This window comes from Rutilus rutilus (genome assembly GCF_951802725.1).
Source record: "Rutilus rutilus genome assembly, chromosome: 19".
NCBI classification, from domain to species: Eukaryota; Metazoa; Chordata; class Actinopteri; order Cypriniformes; family Leuciscidae; genus Rutilus; species Rutilus rutilus.
Window position 1 is genome coordinate 26,554,553 of NC_140232.1, and position 23,212 is coordinate 26,577,764.

General features: G+C 36.6%; 3 protein-coding genes across 6 annotated transcripts in view; 2 read left to right on the forward strand and 1 right to left on the reverse strand.

Annotated features, from left to right (window-relative positions):
* Positions 1–269: 269 nt before the first annotated feature.
* rpe65c (retinoid isomerohydrolase RPE65 c) lies at positions 270–8,163 on the forward strand (the record flags this gene model as incomplete). The annotated part of the gene is made up of 14 exons (XM_084388548.1): positions 270–348; positions 642–724; positions 2,867–3,017; positions 3,541–3,648; positions 3,744–3,885; positions 4,246–4,393; positions 4,480–4,561; positions 4,632–4,764; positions 4,892–5,031; positions 5,225–5,354; positions 6,791–6,905; positions 7,636–7,730; positions 7,818–7,929; positions 8,015–8,163. The coding sequence occupies exons 1-14, from the start codon at positions 275–277 to the stop codon at positions 8,161–8,163; spliced, it is 1,662 nt and encodes a 553-aa protein (XP_084244674.1). The 5' UTR covers positions 270–274.
* Positions 8,164–8,378: 215 nt separating this feature from the next.
* On the reverse strand, positions 8,379–16,580 carry LOC311277997 (biotin-dependent 3-methylcrotonyl-coenzyme A carboxylase beta1 subunit). 3 transcript variants are annotated; one of them, XM_084388541.1, is made up of 13 exons: positions 16,437–16,580; positions 15,568–15,885; positions 15,254–15,450; positions 13,860–14,038; positions 13,699–13,779; positions 13,362–13,540; positions 12,129–12,321; positions 11,929–12,020; positions 10,600–10,756; positions 9,640–9,762; positions 9,435–9,559; positions 9,268–9,349; positions 8,379–8,640 (listed from the first exon to the last, which is right to left on the reverse strand). In XM_084388541.1, the coding sequence occupies exons 1-13, from the start codon at positions 16,454–16,456 to the stop codon at positions 8,554–8,556; spliced, it is 1,833 nt and encodes a 610-aa protein (XP_084244667.1). In that variant the 5' UTR covers positions 16,457–16,580; the 3' UTR covers positions 8,379–8,553. The 3 variants fall into 3 exon arrangements, 2 of the variants coding, with proteins under 2 accessions (XP_084244667.1, XP_084244668.1); XR_014625366.1 differs by having other exon boundaries at positions 8,502–8,640; positions 10,144–10,756; positions 16,437–16,556; XM_084388542.1 differs by lacking the exon at positions 16,437–16,580 and adding an exon at positions 16,252–16,371 and having other exon boundaries at positions 8,502–8,640.
* Positions 16,581–17,874: 1,294 nt separating this feature from the next.
* Positions 17,875–23,212, forward strand: part of osbpl9 (oxysterol binding protein-like 9) — a 29,451-nt gene continuing 24,113 nt past the window's right edge. The window contains exons 1-3 of one of the 2 annotated variants that reach the window (XM_084388531.1): positions 17,875–18,029; positions 19,079–19,129; positions 20,660–20,738. In XM_084388531.1, coding sequence (XP_084244657.1) covers positions 17,919–18,029; positions 19,079–19,129; positions 20,660–20,738 — 241 coding nt within the window. In that variant the 5' untranslated portion in view covers positions 17,875–17,918. The remainder of the gene's footprint in view (positions 18,030–19,078; positions 19,130–20,659; positions 20,739–23,212) is intronic. The other variant, XM_084388532.1, reaches the window with a different exon arrangement.

Here is a 23,212-nt window from a genome sequence, read left to right on the forward strand (position 1 = left end):
GTAAGTACATGTAGTAACATAACTTAAAATAAAGTATTTTTTAATTTTTTTTCTGAAATAACAATGTGCTTCATTACTTTCATTTCTAATATAAAAAAACAACAACTTCAAAGATGTTCACAAGAAAGATCTCTGCAAACTAACCCATTTCACCACAGGTATTTGAGCCTCTTTCAGGAAGGTAAACATTAGTGAAAATGTTCTTGGTCCGGACACAAAGGGATTTTTGTTTTCGAGCCCTCAGAGGAGGAGTTCTAAGATTCCGTGGCTGTTCATGGGAACGGAGCAGTTCTGTTTTACACACACAGGCATCATCTCGCTTCAAAGTCAGTTCAACATGGACAGCCGGTGAGTAATAGAACTTTTCCCTCTCAGTCAAACTGCTCAGATTGCGCGAATGTTCTTTGGTAGGGGAAAACATTCTTAATTCATTATAAATGTTGTATTTAAATCTTTTTAAAATTGATGTTTCTTATTCAGTTGTTTCCTTTAAGCTTTGTGACTTTATGTATAATAATTGATATCATTTAAAAGAATGCCTCAAGAAAAATGAGTAAAGTTTAGTTGTTTTGATTTCTTTTCTATGTCACCTCCTTCTAGCTCATTATGCTAAAAATGTGGACATCTGTTTTCATTCATAGTCTTGAACACCCAGCCAGTGGCTATAAAAAAATCTTTGAGACATGTGAAGAGTTAGCTGAGCCCATTCCTGCTCATGTCTCGGGTTTGTATGCTTATAATATTATTAATCAAGCATGTTCAAGTTTTGATACTTTTTACTTCTCATTTACTTTATGCTTTCATTGACGGGAAAAATGCTGTTTCAGCTGTGGCTTATGTAAATGCCTGGTAGTCTTTGGTATGGGAGCTGTTTTACTGTATAGTCATTTTGGGGTGAATAATGTGCTTGGTTAAAGGGAGAGTTCACCCAAAAATCTGTCATTAATTACTCACCCTCATGTTGTTCCAAACCCATAAGACTTTCTTTTCAAATTCAAAATTCAAAAAAGCTTTATTGTCTATCCCCACAGGGGTAGAAAATTGTCTTTAGACAAGGGCTCGACAAACAATACAATACAAGAGACAACCACACAATTTAAGATACACCCCCTCCCCCTCCTTCCTATTTAAAATATCAATGGCAGTTGTAATAAAAGTCTTCTTATACTTGGCCTTTTTCACCAAAGGTACTTTATATCGTCTACCAGACGGAAGTACATGAAATGAACTATGCAGGGGATGGGAAGAGTCTGTCACAATAACGGAGGCTTTCCTTTTTACTGCCACAGTGTAAAGATCAGACAGAGTGACTTGTTTCTCACCAATAATTTTACCAGCCACATTTATAATCCTTAAAAGTCTATTTTTGCATTTAACAGAAAGAGAGTTGTACCAGGATACAATGTTGAAAGTAAGCACAGATTCAATGAGTGATTTATACACCACTATCAGAATGTCCTTTTCAATATTAAAACTCCTCAATAAGCCTAGACGTTGATAAGCCTTCTTAAAAACACTTTCTGAATGCTTATCGAATTTAAACTGGGAGTCAATCTCTGTAACCAGGTATTCCTCTCCATTAAGTAACAAAGGCTTAAAAAGTGTACGTGCATTATTAGCCCCACAACACATTTCTTTGGTTTTGCCAATATTAAGCTGCAAAGAACTCTCCTCCATCCAGGCTGTGAGAGAATTAACAAAATCAAAATATATGTCAAGTGATTGGGTATCCTTCACACATCCCACCAGTGCCATGTCATCTGCATATTTTATAAGCATCAAATTATCATTATTACAGGTTATCTCATTTGTATGAATAGAGAAAAGAATTGGGGATAAAACACAACCAGATTTAAAACCACATTCTCTGACTTTTTGCCATTTACCATCACATGGTGTGGGCGGTCCCGTAAAAAAATGATTAATCCATAAAATCAAGATTTGATTCACCTGTAGCTCCTCCAGACGCCTCAGAAGTGTGTTTATATTCACAGTACTAAAGGCAGAAGAAAAGTCCATAAATAAAATCCTAACGTATGAATTTGCCAAGTCCAAATGCTTTACAGCCGTGTCCAGCAGAGTGAGGGTGGCATCTTCAACACCACGCCCCGTTTTATAAGCAAATTGCAAAGGGTCAAGTTTACCAGTCATTGCCTGTGAGAGTTGCTGACAAACCACTCTCTCCATACACTTGCAGAGCACTGATATTAAAGCCACTGGTCTATAGTCCTCAAGCACCTTAGCATGAGCCTTTTTTGGTAACGGGATGATGGTGCTTTCCTTCCATGCCTGTGGTACAACATTAAAGTCAAGAGACAGCTGAAAAAGTTGTGTCAACACACCCTTCGGCTGAGATGCACATTCCCTCAGTACCTTGTTCTTTATTCCATCCGGCTTTTATATTCACATATAAACATTAATCCACTCACACATCAGTTGGGGTAAACAAAAGCTCAAGCATGTTTCTTGACGTAGCACGTTTGAGCTTCCGTTTGATACAGGTTCGGTTGTGTTTCTGTTTGTGTTCACTGATCAATGTTTATAGCCTATGTGAATAAAAGCCTAAATTAAATCTGTTCATCAAATAAAGCGATTGAGTCTCTTCAGAAAATTTGGACTAAACCGCTCAATTCATATTGATTATTTTTACAATCTCTTTATGAAATGTTCAAAAGTAGTAGTTGCGTAGCTGTCAATGGAGGGAGAGAAAGCTCTCAGATTTCATCAAAAAGATCTTCATTTGTGTTCTGAAGATGAACGAAAGTCTCACGGGTTTGGAAAGACATGAGGGTGAGTAATTATTGACAGAATTTTCATTTTTGAGTGAACTATCACTTTAAAGTGAACCTTCTCTCGCTCACTGCAGGCAAAATCCCTGCATGGCTTACTGGCAGTCTGCTCCGCATGGGCCCTGGGCTCTTTGAGATTGGAGATGAACCTTTCTACCACCTTTTTGATGGCCAGGCTCTCATGCACAAGTTTGACCTGAAGGATGGACATGTCACCTATCACCGCAGGTAAAATCCTCTGTTTATTGTGCCCAAATATATAAATAAACTACATCCAAATTTGTAGTTTTTTGACTACAAATTGAGTTTATGACTACCTAAATGTTTTGCAATAATGGTAGCACTTTGTAGTACATTCTCCTAACTATAAGTATCTTTCCAACTACATGCCAACTGTCTACCAGTCATTTGAGTATTAGTTGATTGTATGCTTAATAACACTTTATTTTGTTGGTCCCCTAACAGACATTCTACTTACTATAAGTAACTTTGCAACTAGGCGTACATGTTAACTTATTCTACTAACCCTAACCTAACAGTCTTCTAATACTTTAACAAGAGTTGGTTGACATGTAATTGCAAATTAATGAGATTTAGTTGGCATGTAGTTGCAAGTTATAGTTAGTAGAATGTGTAAAGTGGACCATCATATCATAACTGAGTCTAAATGCCTAGACTGATTTGTTTTGTGAAAAGTGGTTTATACAATAAAGAACTGAAAACGCATATTAACTGGCATCTTTAACTTCAGGTTTATCAGAAGTGATGCTTATGTCAGAGCCATGACGGAGAAAAGGGTGGTGATCACAGAGTTTGGCACCACTGCGTATCCAGATCCATGCAAAAACATATTTTCCAGGTCTGGAAAGTATTTTATGTTCAATTTGAATTGGGAATAGAATAATAATGCCATACAAATATTTACTCTCAATTGTGCATCCACTTTTGGTGTAGGTTTTTCACTTACTTTCAAGGGATTGAGGTGACAGACAACTGCCTTGTCAACATCTACCCCATCGGTGAGGACTTCTACGCCTGCACGGAAACCAACTACATAACCAAAGTTGATCCTGATACCCTCGAAACGATAAAAAAGGTAGGACTTTGGGTTACGCTTTAAAACGATGATCCCTTTATACTAGTAACGTTGCACCTACATGTCAACTAACTCTGATTGATTATGATTTAGGGTAGGGTTACATTGACATGCTTATACTTATAGTGGGTAGAATGTCTGCTGGAGGACCACAACAATAAAATGTTAGCTGATATTAAGTAGACAATCTACTAATACTCTAATGAGAGTTAGTTGACATGGAGGTGCAATGTTACTTATAGTCAACAGAATGTCTAAAAGGGACCATCAAAACAAAGTGTTATCGGCTTTTGTTCTGTCGCCTAGTTTTTAGCCCATTAACAAAAGCATAAACACTGTACCATCTCTACTTGCCCATAGGTGGACCTCTGCAAATATCTCTCAGTCAACGGCGTGACTGCACATCCACATACTGAACCAGACGGTACTATATATAACATTGGAAACTGCTTTGGGAAGAACATGTCGCTGGCCTACAACATTGTCAAGATCCCTCCACCACAAGAAGGTTGGTATAATGCTTTGTTGGCATAAAAGGGTCTTATTAATGCTTTATGAGAAGGTGTTTGACTTTTTTATTATTTGTTTAATCAGATAAATCCGATCCGATTGAAAAGTCAAAGGTTTTGGTTCAGTTTCCAAGCAGTGAGAGATTCAAACCATCCTACGTCCATAGGTTGGTAATATAATATAATATATTCTAAATAATAACATTAATAACTAATATAATGATATATATTATACAGCTTTGGCATGACGGAGAACCACTTTGTGTTTGTTGAGACTCCGGTGAAGATCAATCTGCTGAAATTTCTGACTTCTTGGAGCATCAGAGGGACAAACTACATGGACTGCTTTGAGTCAAATGACAGAATGGGTGTAAGTCCGAGCTTACTTGCGTTATATCATCTTCAATCGTGGTTAATTATATGTTTGGGAAGGGGGAAAAAATGCTCTAGGTATTTTGTATGTTGCCTCATCCTATTTTATTTGGTTACATTCCCAGACGTGGTTTCATCTGGCTACCAAGAATCCTGGAGAATACATCAACCACAAATTCAGAACATCTGCCTTTAATGTTTTCCATCACATTAACTGTTATGAGGACCAAGGCTTTATTGTTGTTGACCTTTGCACTTGGAAAGGGTAGGATTACTTTTTTTTTTTTTTTTTATCTATGCTTTATATAACCCTTTAAAAAGCCCAAATAACAAAATACAGAAATAAAAAAATAAAAAACACTTGGCACATGCATTTGATAATGGCAGGAAACATGGCCAGAGGAGAGAAAATGTGTTACAGTGGTGATCATCTGTGGTCCCCTTTCTCTGATTGACAGGTATGACTTTGTGTATAATTATCTATATATGGCAAACGTGAGGCAAAATTGGGAGGAACTCAAAAAAGCAGCCATGAGAGCTCCACAGCCAGAGGTGCGGAGATACGTGCTTCCACTGGACATCCACAGGGTGAGAGATATCAGTGTTATTTCAGTGTCTTTGAGATTGATAGAATTGACCCTTCGCTAAGCCACGCCCGAAAACCGTCACAGGCCAATCGTGGAGGTCTCGTCTGGTAAGCTTTCGAGCGAGGGAAACATGCCCAAGCGTTGTGCGTATGGATTGTGCAAATCGTCTAACAGTTACCCGGTATCCTAAAAGTTCGGACGGGGGGTGGATTTTTTTCCCTTCCCGAATCCTGAAACCTAAAACCCAAGGGGAGAAATGCCGGGCGTGGATCAAGTAGTGTGGGTCCGTGGGAGACCCCATTCACAAATATTAATGCTTTATGAGAAGGTGTTTGACTTTTCTTTATTTGTTTAATCAGATAAATCCGATCCATAAATAAAAATAAAAGTCGACGGGATGAATAAAAACACCTACGCTACAAATATAAGCGGGAGAATATTATCATTGCAAAGTGGTCAGGCTAATGTCTTGTGTTTATTCCACAAGATTTATGGATAAGCTGTTTTATTTATAATTATTAGATTATTTTCAAATTTCACTTACCCTGCTGTGCATGAACATAGCTGTTCCTCAATTTGTGTGTTTCCCATTTGAATGGTCAGCGTATGAGGCGGCTGCTGCTTTAGCTTCAATTTTGATGAAATTATTCTCTAATCGGTTGCATATTATGTCGTGGATATATCCCTTTGAATGCATACTGCAGTCCCTTTTGTTTTGCTCTCTCAGATATTTCACGTTTATATACTGTCTGTCTATGATATTTCACCTGTAATAGACGTGCCAGCCTGTCAGGCGCGAAAGCTTGTCAGGCGTAGCAACAGTAACTAAGGAGGGCGGGGCTTAGCGAAGGGTCAATAGTTTGAATTAATTAAAAATATATTTTCTGTTAATTTTAATTGTAGTAATTTTATTACATCAAGTTCAACTAAATGAAAATGAGAAATGTTTCCTAGGCAAGTAGAAGAAATAAATTACATTTTGTTTCAATTAACAACGTTTTTATATTTTTCATTTCAATTGTAAAGTTTTAGTAATTTTTTGTGTGTGTGTGTCATTTTTGTTTTTTTATGTGTATATAGTTTTTATTAATTTTTTAATTTTTTTTATTTAGTTTAGTACATCAAGTTAAACTGAATGAAAATGAGAAATGTTTCCCTGGAAACTAGCTGAAATAAAATAAGCTTATCAAGTAGCAACATTATGATTTTGTATGGTTTTAGTTTTGGTTTTAGTTAACTATAATAACCCTGGATTGGATATCATGATCCTACTTCACCTCAAGAGCAATTGAGTTCAGATTGACTTGAATTGGAAAGATTGACTTTTTTTATCTTGTTTGTTTGTTTCTTGATCTTTTTGTCTCTATCATTACAATCCAAAAAAGCATTCCTGTATTTTAACAGTCTTTTAATTCGTTTATTTCGTTGTTTTTGCAGGAAGAGCAGGGGAAGAATTTGGTTTCTCTTCCATACACCACAGCCACTGCTGTCATGAGCAGTGATGGGAGCGTTTGGCTCGAACCTGAGGTTCTTTTCTCTGGACCGCGTCAGGGTAAATAATTCAACACCAAATGACACAAGTAACCCCTTAACTGGCATTTTCCATGAATATGATCAACTTTGCTGTCCATTTCAATTTTAATCATTAGATGCGCAAATCCCATGTTTTTCTTTATTCTGTAAAAAAAAAAAAAAAAATGATATAACAAAATAAGAATTATTTGGATTATTATATTGATATTCAATACTTAGTTAAAATGTGGTCACACTTTAGATTAGGATCCAATTCTCACTTTTAACTAACTTGACTTATGACTTAAAGGGATAGTTCACCCAAAAATGAAAATTCTGTCAGTAATTACTCACCCTCATGTTGTTCCAACCGCGTAAGACTTTCGTTCATCTTTGGGACACAAAGTAAGATATTTCTGATGAAATCTGAGAGCTGTCTCACTCCTCCATAGACTTCTATGTTATTGAAACTTGCCGGCCCAGAAAGTTAGCAAAGACAATGTTTAAAATAGTCCAAGTGGCTCAACCATAAGTTTAACAAGTGACGAGAATACTTTTTGTGCGAAAAAAACTAAACTAAAATAACGACTTTATTCAACTATTCATTTTCTTCTGTGTGGGACTCTGAGTTCGTTCACATAGTGTAACGGCGCAGCGCTTCTGGTTTGTACGTCAGAACATAGGCTCACTATTGGCCGACGCTGGTCATGTGTGTGATGCCTGTTACAATTTATAAAGTAGATTCAAAACATTTTCTTTTTGTGTTTCAGCTTTTGAGTTTCCTCAGATCAACTACAGCAAATACTGTGGAAAAAATTACACCTTTGCTTATGGACTCGGGCTAAACCACTTTATTCCAGACCGGGTGGGTGTGACTGACATGGTACAGAAAACATTTTTCATGTCAACGGTTGCTCAGTGTGTGATTTGTTGAATTTTTGTGGGGATTTAGATTTGCAAGTTGAATGTGAAAAGCAAAGAAACATGGATATGGCAGGAGCCAGATGCCTATCCATCCGAAGCACTGTTTGTGCAAAGCCCTGATGCTAAAGAAGAAGATGACGGTATTTCTAACGTTACTAAACGAACATATATTTCAGATCTGTTTATTCTCTTGAAATAAATAAGTCTTTATTGTGCTTTTCTCAGGTGTTCTTCTGAGTATTGTAGTAAAACCAGGAGTTTCCCAGAAGCCAGCGTTCCTCCTCATACTCAATGCCGCTGACCTGACAGAAATTGCACGTGCAGAGGTTGATGTCATCATTCCTGTCACTCTCCATGGCATGTACAAACCTTAGTTGATCATAAACAGGACTTTGTATGTTGGTAAACAGATTATTTTTTAGTTTACATGTAATATAATTTCATGTTATTGTTGCTATTTTAATTGGGCCAGTTATATGACCTGATATGCTTATAATGCTACAGATATTTGGTAATGTGTACTGTTTGAATCAACTATAAGACTTGATTGTTTGTTTCAAAAATATAATTTCTACTTCATTTATTTTTTCACAAGTATAATTCCATTTGCACAATTGTTTATTTTACATCAGCCAGAAAATAACAACAGTAAGGCACTGCTGCTGAAACAGGCAAATTGTCATTAAAATAAAGATATGTGTGTTTATAACTTTAATAAAAGACCTTATACAAGTTAATAAAGTCCACTGAGGTTTCTGGTAGTGTTACAGTCGGAGAAAAGGAGTCCTCATCTTCACTCTGGACAATTGATACTCTTGTTGCTTAATGATTTTCAGACACTTGCTCAAAACCTAACAAAAGGAAACAAAAGGATATATTTTATAAAGCTTTTATTTTCAAACTCAAGAGTGCAATACATATTTTGAAGAAAATCTTATGTTTTATGGAATATTGCAGTATTTATTATAAATGACTTCCCCTCCCATTTGCAGTGACATCTTGTCCTGTGTTTACTGGTGCGAGGGCGGGACAACCTGTCACTCACATGACATCACAGCAATAGCAAACCACAACCATCCAATCAATTCCCGATAAACAAAATCAAGTCCCACCCTACTTTTTTTTTCTTGTTCAAGAATGCGTTTGACTCGGATATACTTCACAAAATTGAAGAAAAGACTATCACAACTTCTGTTTCATTGCATTAGATTACAAAATACCAAAACAAGTGGCAGTTTATTATAAAAAGTTTGAACTAAGAGCACTAGTTTTGCCTCTTTAAGGTCTCCAGTGCTGTTAGCACATGGGTTTACTTCAGTGACTCCACTGAAAACCTCAACAGCTGTTATTCATTAAGGCCATCCAGTGAAAAGTCGGGATTCATGTCTGTGCTTTTTGGTCTATTATTTGTAACAGTGAAAAATGCATTACCTAAACCACATAGAAAACAAATAAATTTGGTTTCTCTTTTCTTTTACCTTTCTGGTGTCTTGAGGTAGAATAACACCATCATCCCACAGTCTGCTGGTGGAAAAGAATGCTGAACTCTCTTCCTCCAACCTTTACATAGACATTAATAATTCTTTTATTTTTTATACACCTTTAAAACAGCCAATTATGGACATCCTGTTACACTGGCTCTTACATCTCATTAATCTGTGTAATTTCCTCTTCAGTCTGCACAAATGCATCTGAGTGGCCTGGGGCCAAAATCGATACTCTTGCATTGGGCCACAGGAACAGGAAGTTAGGGTCAAAAGCCCTTCCGCACTAATAAAAAAGGGTTCAGAAAATGTATTAAACTACTCAGTGTGTAAATATACATTAAAAGTATGGGTTTACAGACTGACCATAGCATAGCTGTCACCTCCATGGCATCCTCCAATAACCACAGTAATTTTGGGAACAGAAGCACAAGCCACAGCAGACATCATGGAACCCTGAGCCTTCAGTCTGTTAGTGTTGAGCTCTGCCTAAGGGTGATGGGAAACAGAAAGAGAGGTTTAGAGGAATAAAGTGAGGGAGGGAGAAAAGAGAGCAAGTAACAAAGTAAAACAAGATGGCGTGCGATAAAGTGCCGTTTTTTTGCTATTTTAAAGGTTTCTGGTTTTGTTTTGGAAGTCTCCAACAATAGGTTTACATGCATCCAAGATTTAAAAAAAACATTTTAGTTTTCTCATAAAACACATTGCAGCATCCCCTCATTTCTCAGTGTCTGAAATGCTTCGATCATGGATCTGGTCTCTCTCAACCCTACTTCCGAGAGCCTACTCTGCTCTGATTGGTCAGATGGCCCAGTCTGTTGTGATTGGTCTACCACTTGCAGTACGTGTCCGAAACAAAACACCAATTACCATATCTGAATTTCAGCTCTGGACGCTTCCCCGGCACTTGTGATACGAATAGTAATGATGGCGTCGATCCAATACTGTATCAATTCGAGCCCGAGTCCTCATCCTTTGGAAGTGCATGCAAGTGGATTTGTGCATAAAACACATCTTTTCGACATGTTGACAACACAAAACCAAACTCTTCCAGGCCTCTCCTACAACTACAGGGTTTGAGGGGTGGGACAAAGAAGACCACAGGCTGGAATTATGTAAATTTGTTACAAACCTACGTAAGTTTGTGCAGGAAGTAAGACTGGGATTACTGATGACTTGTTTCAGGCAGTTCAGAATCATAATTTTTTTAGGAGACAATAACTCCATTTATCACGCACTTTGATCTTAGAAACTTTGTAGACATTTTACATTCACAAACACACATAATCTAATGGAAAGTCTGCATATAAATGTCTTCTGATGCACCTTGGTTTGTGAGTGTGTGTGTGCAGGTTCTGGTGCCGTGTTCTGCAGGAAGATGAGAGGAATGTCCCTCTGGTCACACAGCTGAACAAAGTGACTGCCTTTCAGGGAAGCTTCATACGTCAGCTCTCCGTTATTTGCCACAATTCCAATCTGAAGTCTGAAGATTGAGGGGAAGAATAAAACCAGCTTTAAATCTAATCATAGTAAAGAAAGAAACTAGATTTTTACATTTTCTCGATATGTAACTGAAGTCTGCCAATGCAAAACTGACAGACACTGATATTATGTTCTGGGTGGTTGCCGGGGCATTGCTATGCGGTTGTTAAGCTGTTCAGAGCAACTTATGGGTTAACTGATTGTAATGAAATTTTGGCCCCAAGATATTGGCCATTTAATATAAATTTCTAAGATTTATTCACTTGTTTTTTTGTCCACTGGGTTAAAGGTTTAAAAAACAAAAAAACTCTCCTCACATAGCACATATGATGTGGTATAAACTATAAAGTATGAGCAGCTAATGCAGTAACACTGCTAATTAAGTAAGGGTGAAAGTAAAAATGGCAACACTTTATTTTTGTATTATTTTTGTATTATCTTCACTTTATGTATTATTTAACATGAAATAGCAATAAGCTATACATATGTTACAGTATTAATCTTTATTAATGTTAGTTTAACTAATGTTACAAATACAACTTCTGATTTTAATAATGTATTAGTAAGTATTTAGTTTAATAAAAGCTGTAAAAGTATTGTTCATTCTTAGTTCATGTTAACTAAAGTAGTTAACTAATGAAACCTTATTGTAAAGTGTTAAATAAAAAATCCAGAGTAATATTGTTAAACATGACGTAACCCCTGAGGATCTCTGACGTATGTTTATTCTTTTGGTTTCACATTCATTTGGTATGAGTTTCACATTGCCATGGCAACAAAGCAGCTCCTAGAGACGCTCTTTGTTTGATCGGATAAAAGGTGCTCGACGTGATTGGCTCCCCAAGATCTGAAATCTCAGTAGAAAAAGATTCCTTTTCTTAATCCACATCATGCTCAGATCTGATTGGTCAGACTTGCAGGAGCATAAAATCTAATTTTCAGGTTAACAGAGTTAATTGTTTTATCTTTACATTTACTTTTCTACCACGATACTGTCTAAGCAGTGTCCTCTGATTGGTTTTGGTCACCTAGAAACAAGTTATGCACTTAATGTTGTGTTTTAATACTGGGATATAATGGTGATGACATTTTTTAGTTTGTAGAAAGACATTTAACATGCCACTTACTCAATATTTAAAATATCTCATAAAAAAAAAATCCAACTACCATTACCCTTCAATTCTGGCAAACCCAGTGAGGAGGGTGGTACCGTAACGGGCCTTGAACTCCTGAAACCGACTACCATCGGACAGGCGACTCACAATCTAAACAGAGTTGAAAGAAAGAAATGAGTAAATGAACACCCACAAACCATTTGAAACATCAGCATGTATGGTGTAAGTCTAAAACTATGCATGTGCAAGAGTCCTTACCAGTCTGACATCCATGCTGTGATTGTAGCAACGAGGTGCAAGGCCCATGAGATCGTCTGTGCTGTACAGGGGCTCCTCAACCTGAGTGTCGTCTTCCTCTGGGAGCTCATAGTTTAGGGTGGAGATGATGTTTCTGGTACACTCATATGCCTCATTCTCTGCTGTGGCAAAATGGTCCACACAGCCACTCACTCTGGAGATATAGGCAAGGAGAAAAGAAATGTACAATAAAAATAGATGCAAAGTCTTCATCAGCTAAGCAAAACTATCCAGGATGCATTTATAATATTGTTAATATGCATTTACAATATTAGTATTATGTTCAATTATTATATTATATTAATAGTATTTTACTTATAATTTTCTTATTATTAGAGGGATGCAATTACTTTGTTATTATATTATATTATCAGCTGAGCGTATATATACAGGGTACATTTATAATATTATTAATATGCATTTAAAATATTTGTCTTATGTTCAATTAATATATTATAATATTTTATCAATAATTTTCTCATTATAAGAGGGATGCAATTACTTTGTATTTCATTGTATTAATATTATGATCATTATAATATAATATAACATTATACTACTATATCAGCTGAGCAAATCTATGCAGGATGCATTTATAATACTTTTAATGTGCATTTACAATATTAGCATTATGTTTAATTATTATATCATATTAATAATATTTTATTTATAAATTAGTGGTATGCAATTTGTATTTCATTTTATTTTATTATAAAATATATTATTATTATCAGCTGAGCATATATATGCAGGATGCATTTATAATATTGTTAATATGCATTCACAATATTAGTTTTATGTTCAATTATTATATTATATTGGATGTATGCAATTTCTTTACATATGTTTGAATACTCTATTGAATACTCTATATATTTTATTTATACTTTTCTTCTTATTAGAGAGATGAAATTACTTTTATATTTCATTTTATGAATATCATATTATATTATATTATATTATATTATAGGAGGTGTGCAATTGGTTTACATAAGTTTGAATACTCTATTCTGCTTTAACAATCTGACAATCAGTGTGGCAAAGCTAGGTGGCATTGGTCTGTCTGTAAAGCACCACATATTCATCAATACTCATCAATCAATAACATGGTTGGGGAAATACAGGGATTGAGAATCACTGCTCTGGAGAGATCATCATGTGAGAGAATGCAATCACGCAATGGAAACAGCATACTCTGAGTGTAGCCTGGCTCCTCCCAGGTCCTCTGGAGAAACCTCCTCCCCAGTTGCAGCCTTCACCAAGGGTGGACCCCCTAAAAATATTGTTCCTATCCTGTGGACAATCACCGCCTCCTCAGACATAGTGGGGACATAGGCACCACCAGCTGTGCATGACCCACACACTACTGACACCTAGAGGTCAACACATCATATTGCATCAGATCAAATATTCAGTATTTCACACACACACACACACACACACACACACACATATACATATATATATATATATATATATATATATATATATATACTGTATATTCTAAAATATTTTAATGACTATTTACTACCTGAGGAATCTTCATTGCTGACATAACTGCTTCATTGTAAAAGGTGCGTCCTCCATGGTTTTTATCAGGAAAGATCTCTGACTATTGAAAGAGCAATTGCACAACCATTAATGCACCATTAAGAGATTTCAGAGATCTTCATGGCAAGAAATGCAAGTTACCTGAAGAGGCAGAAATGCGCCACCACTGTCCACCAAGTAAACGAAAGGCAAACGATTCTGCATAGCCACGACTTGCGCCCTGAGCTGCTTTTTAACTGTGATGGGATACGCTGTACCTCCTTTCACAGTGGCATCATTAGCGCTGAACGTGCACCAAAGTCCGTTAATTTTACCAATTCCTGTGGAAAAAAAATAACACTGTTACTAAGCAAGCCGTTTGAGAGGAATACCTATGCACAAATATTTTAATATTAATTAATGTCTAATAAGTCTAATAATATTATGTCGAACAAATATACAGAACAGTAAGTAAACAACCCTCTGTTTGAATGGTGAATTTGAAAAAGAGAGAGAAAAAAGGCCATATTTATTTAATTTTATGGTAACACTTTATTTTACAGTGTCCTTGTTACATATGTTACATGTACTTACCATAGTAATAACAGTAAATTATACATAATTACATGCAACTACCCCTAAACCAAATCCTAATCCTATCCTATAGTCTAGATGGAAATAGGGGTACACGCGGGGTCCAATAGGGGTTTTTATGCCACCTGATTTTTTAAAATCCTTAAAGTGTCTATTTTCAGAATCTGCCAGGTACCAAGCTGAAATAATGTCCCAAAAGCTTCATTTTTAACCCTTTGCTGTACCCGACCGGAACCCGAAAAATCTAAATGCAAAAAGTGGCATAACATTTGAAGTAAACAACATACAGAGACAAATGAACACATTTTCCCATACAATTCTGACCCCAGGAATTGAATGGAATGGTTATTTTTGACATTTGACAACATATTGACCCTATTTCTGGACAAAAATAGCAAAAACTGGCCAAAGATACACAGAGGATCAACTATATTTTCGGTTTCTCAAGCGCATAGGGTGACTTTTTTTTCACAACCTGTTATTTCTTTATCATTCAAGTGTCTATTTTAAGATTAAATTGAGTACCAAGCTGAAATAATGTCCAAAATGCTTTATTTTTAACCCTTTGCATCAAACCCGAAAAATCTAATGTGATATAAAGTGGCATAACTTTTGATGTAAACAACTCACAGAGACAAATGAACACATTTTTCTATACAATTCTGACCCAGGGATATTATATATATATATATATATATATAATATTACTCAGTACTTAAATATATAATTACACTGTAACAATGACACCTTAAAATAGTGTAACCGATTTTATTTATTATTTATTGATTATTAACAATATTTTTTTATTTTGATAGCAATGTTTTAGTCATGCAATCTTCGTTTTAAATAAAAAATTCAAGAAGCATGACTGAATTCAAGAAATTCAAGAAATCAATGCCTAGTAAAATTGATTACTTATTTATTTTATACACTTTTCTTCTCAATATTTTGTATTCCTGTACCTGTGAGACAGCCTGCTGCTGGAATGTCTCCATAGGGCAGACCAAGTCCGGCGAAAGGAGAAAGTTCTAAATAATCTTCATCATCCAGCAGCATGCGGAGTCTGTCTCGTACCAGGACCTTCCGATTCCTCTGCGTATGCCGTTCTATGGCGTTTTCACCACCACCCTTCATTACTTTTTCCTTGTGTTCAAGGTATCTGATGAAACAAGACAACATTACATGGGGTGAATATCACTTATGTGATCAATTTTATGATAAGGGAAATACTGTAATGTAAGGGTAAAAATCTTCAATGACCGTGAATCCGATTTACTTTTGCTGACAGATCAGGCTGTTTCTGAGATTCGCTTCATATACATGTCTGAGAGCTGGATGAAATGTTCCATCTAGAACTGGAAAGGCACTTGGCAGGCGTCTCCTGCGCACAGTGGAGCTCATACAGCGATGTGATGCTGCTGGCTGATGTGTCCCGTGCGTCAAGGGTTGCCACACACTTCCTGAAACAGGTGAATGTGTACAGTGGTATACAGTGCAGCTGGGAAGCTTTAATGATGTATCCCATGACTGTGGATTTTGAGAGAATGATGCTCTAGTGAGTTGTATGAATTTATTCCCTTTTATATGGCAAGACCTGGTGGAATAAGAGACATGCATGTTATATGTATCTCTTGGAAATTATAAATTGGGCTTGTGAGGTAAAGAAGACACCTACGCTTATGTATGACTCATTGTATCATTGATGCAATACAATAAAGTTGGTATTTGTCATTGCAGAAATTAAAGTGTTTTGAAGTTTTGTACACAAACATGCTAACGCGCAAGAAATATGAATTAGCAGGTGTCAATGTTGAGCTGAAATTTTAGAGACGAAATACTTAAGCCCTGCACCAGGTATAAACGTGTATACTGTACATTATAAATATAATACCATACAATGTCATAATAATGTGTTTTTAAAATACATTTTAAGAAATTGTTCAAAGCAACAAAGCAATACCTTTCACTTTGCATTGACATTTCTGTTAAAAACGATTCTTCTTACGCAGTTTGCTGCTGTTTTTTTTCTTTCTTTAAAAGTGTGTCAAAGGTCGCTATGTTCTCACTGGTGGGATTGTAAAAGCAAAACTTTCTCAAACGGCGAAGGCAAATTAGTTTACTTTAACATTTAGCAGAATATCTTACCTTAACATACAACAGTACATGATGAGACGAGAGATAGAGGTCTAAATTTTTTTTAATTTTGTATAGTGTAACAACAAAATAAGTATGGACGGAAACAAGCATAAAGGAACGTTTGTGATTGCGATAAAATGCACAGACTACAATATGAAATAATGGCCACTAGAGCGCAGTATATACCACCGCAAACGCTGTTGGTTTTCATCATAAACCATGACATACAGTAACAATAGTACAAGACATTGTATTCTTTTCTACTCTGTTCTATTGTATTCTATTTATGCACTGTGGAAAACAATATTTTGTAGAAAGCAGGGTTATTATAGTTAACTGAAACCATACAAATCACTTAAATTAAAATAAACATTAACTGAAATGATATAGAATATAGTCCTATAAAAGAGCTTACACTTATTTTATTTCAGCTAGTTGCCAAAGCAACGTTTATTATTTTAATTTAGTTTAACTTGATGTATTACAATAACTACAACTAAAACTGAAATAAATAAAAAAGAATAACTTTATATTGCATATTTAAAAAACTATATAAAATCATGTAAATATTTTTATTTTTTAATCACACAAAAAATACCAAAACGTTAGCTAAAATTACAATAAAACAGGAAAAAAATTATTCAAAAGATATAGTAGTAGGTATATATATATATATATATATATAGGTATTAATAGTATCTCACTGGTACAAAGAAGTTCCACATTTTTAATGATGTTACTGATCCGGCCTTTAATATTAAAGAAAATATAATCTTAAATATTTCTCATCTATTTTATGCCATAAAATGTCCTTGTTTCTAGTTCTTTATTATCAATCTTAATATGCAGAAGAAGGAGTGTACAAATCACCACCCGTGCTTCAAGTAATGCATTTTTAATGCATATAAAGAGTTTATTTTTTTTTATCATTTCCAAATATACTTTGGCTTTCAGAAGTACGCATGTAAAATCTGCCCATTCTGTTGTGTAAAAAAAAAAAAATTCTATATTGCTCTTAGTATAAAAAGTACAGATACAGATAGGCGACCAGTTTCACACAGCCTAAATCTATAACAGACTTTGACTAAACGATAGATTTTAAACAAAAATCACAAGACTATCCACATTTAACCTAGCTACCATGAAAAATAAAGTATTTTAAACAGTATTTGTCACAAATTCCCCAGACCTTCCAGTTTATTACATTTAACATAGGCTATGCATAGCTTATAGTTTTCATAACTATTCAATTTCCACAGTTTGACCTGTTATTATATTACTAATATTAATTTTGTGCCGCTTTGTTCAAAAGTCAATATACAAACATTATATATTGCACATATGTAACATCCAAGTTATTACTTCCAGAAGTCGTCCTTGTAATGACAGTTATTAAAGTAAACCATAGTTCAGCATGTGACGTCAGACGCACGTTTTTCTCGCCGCGGCGCGCACTACTCCTCCCCGCGAGCACTCAGGCAAAGTGTAAAAATGGCGTCCATCATGGAGGGGCCGCTGAGCAAATGGACTAACGTCATGAAGGGGTGGCAGTACCGCTGGTTCGTACTGGACTATAACGCCGGGTTGCTGTCATATTATACTGTAAGTCTTTCTTGAACGGCTGCGAGATATGAGAGAGGGTTGATCGCTTAGTGGCCCGTTCTACTATCGTTTAATAGGAAGGGAAACGAGCACTTGCAGGCCTGTCAGGAGTTGGGAATCTCAGCTGGTTAGGGCGGGGTTTGCTTGAGTGACTGCGACTTCAGCCAATCCAGGCTTTGCTAGGGAAGCCATTAGCCAATGAGCAGTTAGACTCGATGTGTTGCCAACAGGAAGGACACCTCCCTTGGAAAAAATGCTTACAGTAGTATAGTTTAGTTTGCACATTTTGAAGGGTTGAGGCGTCCACATGTGAACGCTGATTTTAACGCATTAGCTGCAGGGTATTAAATGTGTTAAAGCATATGTCTAGCATCCGAAAACATCTAGAATGTTCAAACACAAGATAAATAACGTTAGCTAAGATAAGAGCTGTTGTTGCTGTCAGTAAATCATCCACAGCTAGAGCTCTCACGTAAGGCATAGTTTTTTTTTCAGCCATTGATTGGTTATTGACATTGATTGGTTATTGACATTGTCATTAATTATTAAATGGGTAAAAATCATCTCTACTATCCTCTTGGTTTACTCTGACGCTAATACTGCATATAATCAAAACACAACAACTCGAACTGATTGTCAACTGACAAACTGTCAGATATAAAGCTGAAAGTGATAACGTTACTTTCATATTATACGTATATACCTTCACCTTAATACACACACATTCATATATTTACAATTAGGCTATATTTATTGTGTGTGTTTATTCTAGTACCCCATTTAGTCTAAGTTTCCAGTGTACTACCATATAATTATTTGAATAATTTAAGAAGTATTATCAAATAATATAATATAAAGGATGTCATATTAAAACGTTAAACGTTCTGCCATTTTTATACTGTATATTTTAAAATCCAGGTTGGTTATTATTGCATGTATGGTCTTTGACCCAACATATCAATTTGTGAATTTTTTTTATCTTCTTCGTCAAAATGAGACTTTGGTCATTAATCAAACTGCTCTTTTTATCACTCTGTCTCCTCCTTCAGTCCAAGGACAAGATGATGCGTGGCTCTAGAAGAGGCTGTGTGCGACTTCGGGTGAGAAGCTTTCTTTATTGTTAAAGCAGGACTAGGTTGAATCTGGCCTCACTCCTTTTTTTTCCTGTCCATCATTTCAGTGATTAACTCATATCTGTGCTTGTCCTCATTCTGACTATTATTCTTGTTTGGCTATACTATTAATTTCACCCTGGCTGCCCTTGAGAATCTGCCATCAGGATATTATAGCATGGATGAAGAATTTCCAATAAGTATGTGACATGATTTTATGGCTAATGCATTGTATTTTTAATAGAGGTAGAATGCATCTATTAGTGAGTCCCTACGGTGTCTAATAATAGGGGTTCAGGTCTGGGTTTTGTGCAGAACTGTGCAGTTCTTCGACATCAGATTTAGTCAAACATTTCTGTGTAGGCCTCGCTTAGTATACAGGAGCATTCTGATATTAGAACAACAAGGGCCCTTCCCAAAAATGTTGCATAAGGTCTTTATATAGTTTAGCATTAAGATTAGTTTTGACTGGAATTATTAGAACCTCAGTGTTTAAATGCGTCTTGTTCATGAGGTGAGTGAAATGCCTCACCTATTAAACACAATGCTGTGAAAACTCTTCACCAGCAGATGGCACACTCTTCATCTTAATATGCAGAGGACAATCATGAAATGTGTAGATTTAATGCAGAGGAGAATTGTTATAATATAGAGAATAGAATTAATGTGTTAAACTTAAGGCTACATGGTATTGTAAGTATTTTAGTCATAGTCTACTGCTTAAAAACAGGCTAGAGACAGTAAAATACATTATCACACGTTTTATGTTCCTAATCCCTATAATGCCAATAGTAATGCTTCATTTTAGATGGCTGACATTTCTGACAAGTGTTTTGTGTATCTCCTGTAAAGTCAATGTATTGCACAGCTTTGATTAAAGTCGTAAATAAGATATTGATTCTTGTCTGAGAGCGAGTCAACTTAAATTTAACCAGACGTTAAAAATGCTTTGGGCGTTGGCTTATTTTTCTCAAGGCCTGTGGTCTGATCTGCTGTGAGCAGTTCTTGCTCTCGTCATCTCAGTTACCAGTAAAAGCACTGCTTGGTACATCTGTATTTAAAGTTAAAATGTAATTTCCTTTATATTTTCAGCGTTTTCTTTAATAAACCCCTGGCATGTTTTCAGGCCACTCTCTTTAATGTTTTATCTTATTATTATATATTTGTTGTGGTAGTTCAGCAGGGATGAAAGAGTTAATAGTCGCATGTTTTTCCTCTGGTCCTGGAATACTTACAGAATGTGCTGCAGTTTCTCTCTCTCTCTCTCTCTTTCTCTGTCCTCCTTTCTCAATTTACATCTCCTTCCTCTTTCTCTCTTTTCTTTTTCCCTCCCTTTCTGCCTTGTTCCCCTCTCCCTTTATTTCTTTTTATCTCCCTTACTCCACCCATTCTTTCCCACCCCTTTTCTTCTCTCCTCATGTGCGTAAGGGAGTGAGGCAGAGGAACGTAGAGAAAGAGAGAGCAGGGAATGACGTGTCCCTCAGTCTGAATGGCTTTCGCTGCGTTTCTTTTTTGCAGGGAGCTGTGATAGGAATCGATGACGAGGACGACAGCACTTTCACCATTACCGTGGACCAGAAGACTTTCCATTTTCAGGGTGAGGCCTCCGTTCTCTTGTTCTTCTGGGGCTTTGTCTCGTCCATCTCCTCTCTCATCTTCTGTTCTTTGGCACCTCTTGCCGTGATGCTTTTAACCAATGTTTAAAGTGCGGCCATCACGTGTGCCTTGTCTGTCTGTCTTGCTCTCTCTCTCTCTCTCTCTCTCTCTCTCTCCCTCTCTCTCTCTCTCCATGCTCCTCGTCCCTCCTCTCCTCTTTCCACTCTGTTTATTTTTGCTCTTGCTTACTCATTCTCCCCCACATGCTCTTTTTCATTTTGATTTTAAAGAGGATTATGACATCAGTAACCAGCGTTCTAATGCAAACACGACCCACACTTAACTCGCATCAGTCGCGCGCACTCAATCCACATCCATTAGGCCTGGTGCATTTGTCTGGCTTATCTCTTGCGACCACGGACCGGGACCATCTGCAGATTTCATAGCTTTAAGAATTGAGTTCGGATGTTCTCGGATTGAATTTCTGCTGGAGCTGGAAGAACTCTTGGAGAAACGGGGGAGAACAGACAGTGTCACCGCAGAGTTACGCAAGACTGCTGGCTGCTGAGCTCCAGGTTTTTAGCCTCTAGCCTCCACCTTCTCTCACTGGCTCATCTGTCCTCCTCCACCCCCCCTTCGCATCCGCCCTGCCGGGGGTGCGTTCACTCTCCCCATGCCCTCACCCACTGCTATGTTCCGACACTGTATGCTGTGGCTTTACAGTAAGAAGGGTAAGGTCACGCTCTGCTGGGACTCGTCCGATTGCATCTTCCGGAGTGACCGTTTATTATTATTGCAGTTTGCTTTGTTTAGTCTCGAGCATGCTTGTTTTATTTACCACAAATGGAGTTGGCTGGTGGTATTAACTTTGAGTGTGTTATTCGTTTTAAAGAGTTACAGGTTTTGAAAATGCGTACCTGGCGGGACCATATAAAGTATTTTTAGATTATAATTTCTATTCCTTAGTGATAATTTTAGGCTCATTCCACCCGCGATCAGTCTTGTTGCTTTCTCGCTCATATTGGAATCAAGGTATTCTTTTTCTCTTTATTAATTTTCACTTTGACCTGTAAAATTCATTGCCGACCTCTGGAGTATTATGTCAGTTGTGCTATGATATGCCAATCCAAACCTTTTCTTTTTTTTAAATGGTGGGATAACATAACTCGACCTGCCTTGTCTGATTTCCTGTTGTGCGTTTACATAGTGTATTTCTATGAGTGTGTAGCGCAGGCTTCGGTTTCAACAATCTCTTCATACCATCCACCTTTCTAGATCCTCAGGGACTCATCCTATCAGTTCTCCTATCGCCATTTCTGCAGGAGTCATTTACCCTACAGCGGAAATGGTTTTGTGCCTCCTGATTTCAATGGACCGGAATTGCAGCACAAGTTGCTTGTCTTAGTTATTTATGGCATTTTCTTTAAGGTTAGAGTGCCATGTTGGGTTCTCAGAATGGTATATTCTTGAGTAAAGTTGTATATTTTGTTGTGGACATGAGCAAATGAAGATTTGAATATTGTTGTTATTATAATATTATACCTACTAGTCTCAGATGGCATGCACACAGAATGTGTTCCCTTTCATTTATTGTATTAAATGTAAATGTGTTTGTTTTTCATAGAAATGTTTTTTTTCATTACTTTAAAGTGGCCTCAATGATTGATGTTCTCTCTTATGTCGCAAAGACCTGACTTTAGCATTCTTTTAAAAAATAAATGAATACTTTTATTCAGCAAGGACACATTAATTCCACAATTCCAGTCAATTCTTACTGACTTCACAATCTCTGAGAGTCAGGGTCAGGGTAGGCAGTCCTGCTGGTAAATAAAATTGTGTTTTCAAGGTATCAGTTTGCTACAATGATTTCTTCTGAGAAAAGTCTAGATGCTGGATTTGAGTTTGTGTGATTTGTATGATCTTTAGCTATTTCCTTTGGCGTTGTCATTACAGCCTTTTGCAGATGGCTGAGCTTACCAGTTTGTTGCACAATAGTCTATTAAATGTGATTTATCGATTTGAGATTTACACGTCCCTTGACATTGTGTTGTTTTACGGCTTATTTCAATGTACCGACACCGACAGTCACCAGATTACAGTACGTCACTTCTCAGACATTCCAAGACCCAACAAACGCCAATTCAACATGTTCAGTCTGCGAAAACAAGCACCAACCAACGGCAACAGATGCTAACAAGGGTAACACACTGATCTTACAAAACCCGACGAACGTGTCTGTCGCCGTCTGTCGATGCAGAGCTTTTTCTATCTAGATGGTTGTGCTGGTTGTCCAGCATAAGTTTGACTTTGTGACACCAAAACATTATTAACATTATTGTTGTGATTTTGCTGTGTTTTTGGTCAGTGCAGAGGGGAGTGATTTGTAAAGTGAGATGTGTTCAGATTAAACCTAAGCGAAGCTGTGCTGTGGTTTTCTTGTTTTGACATGAAATATAATCAGGATTATATCAAGCT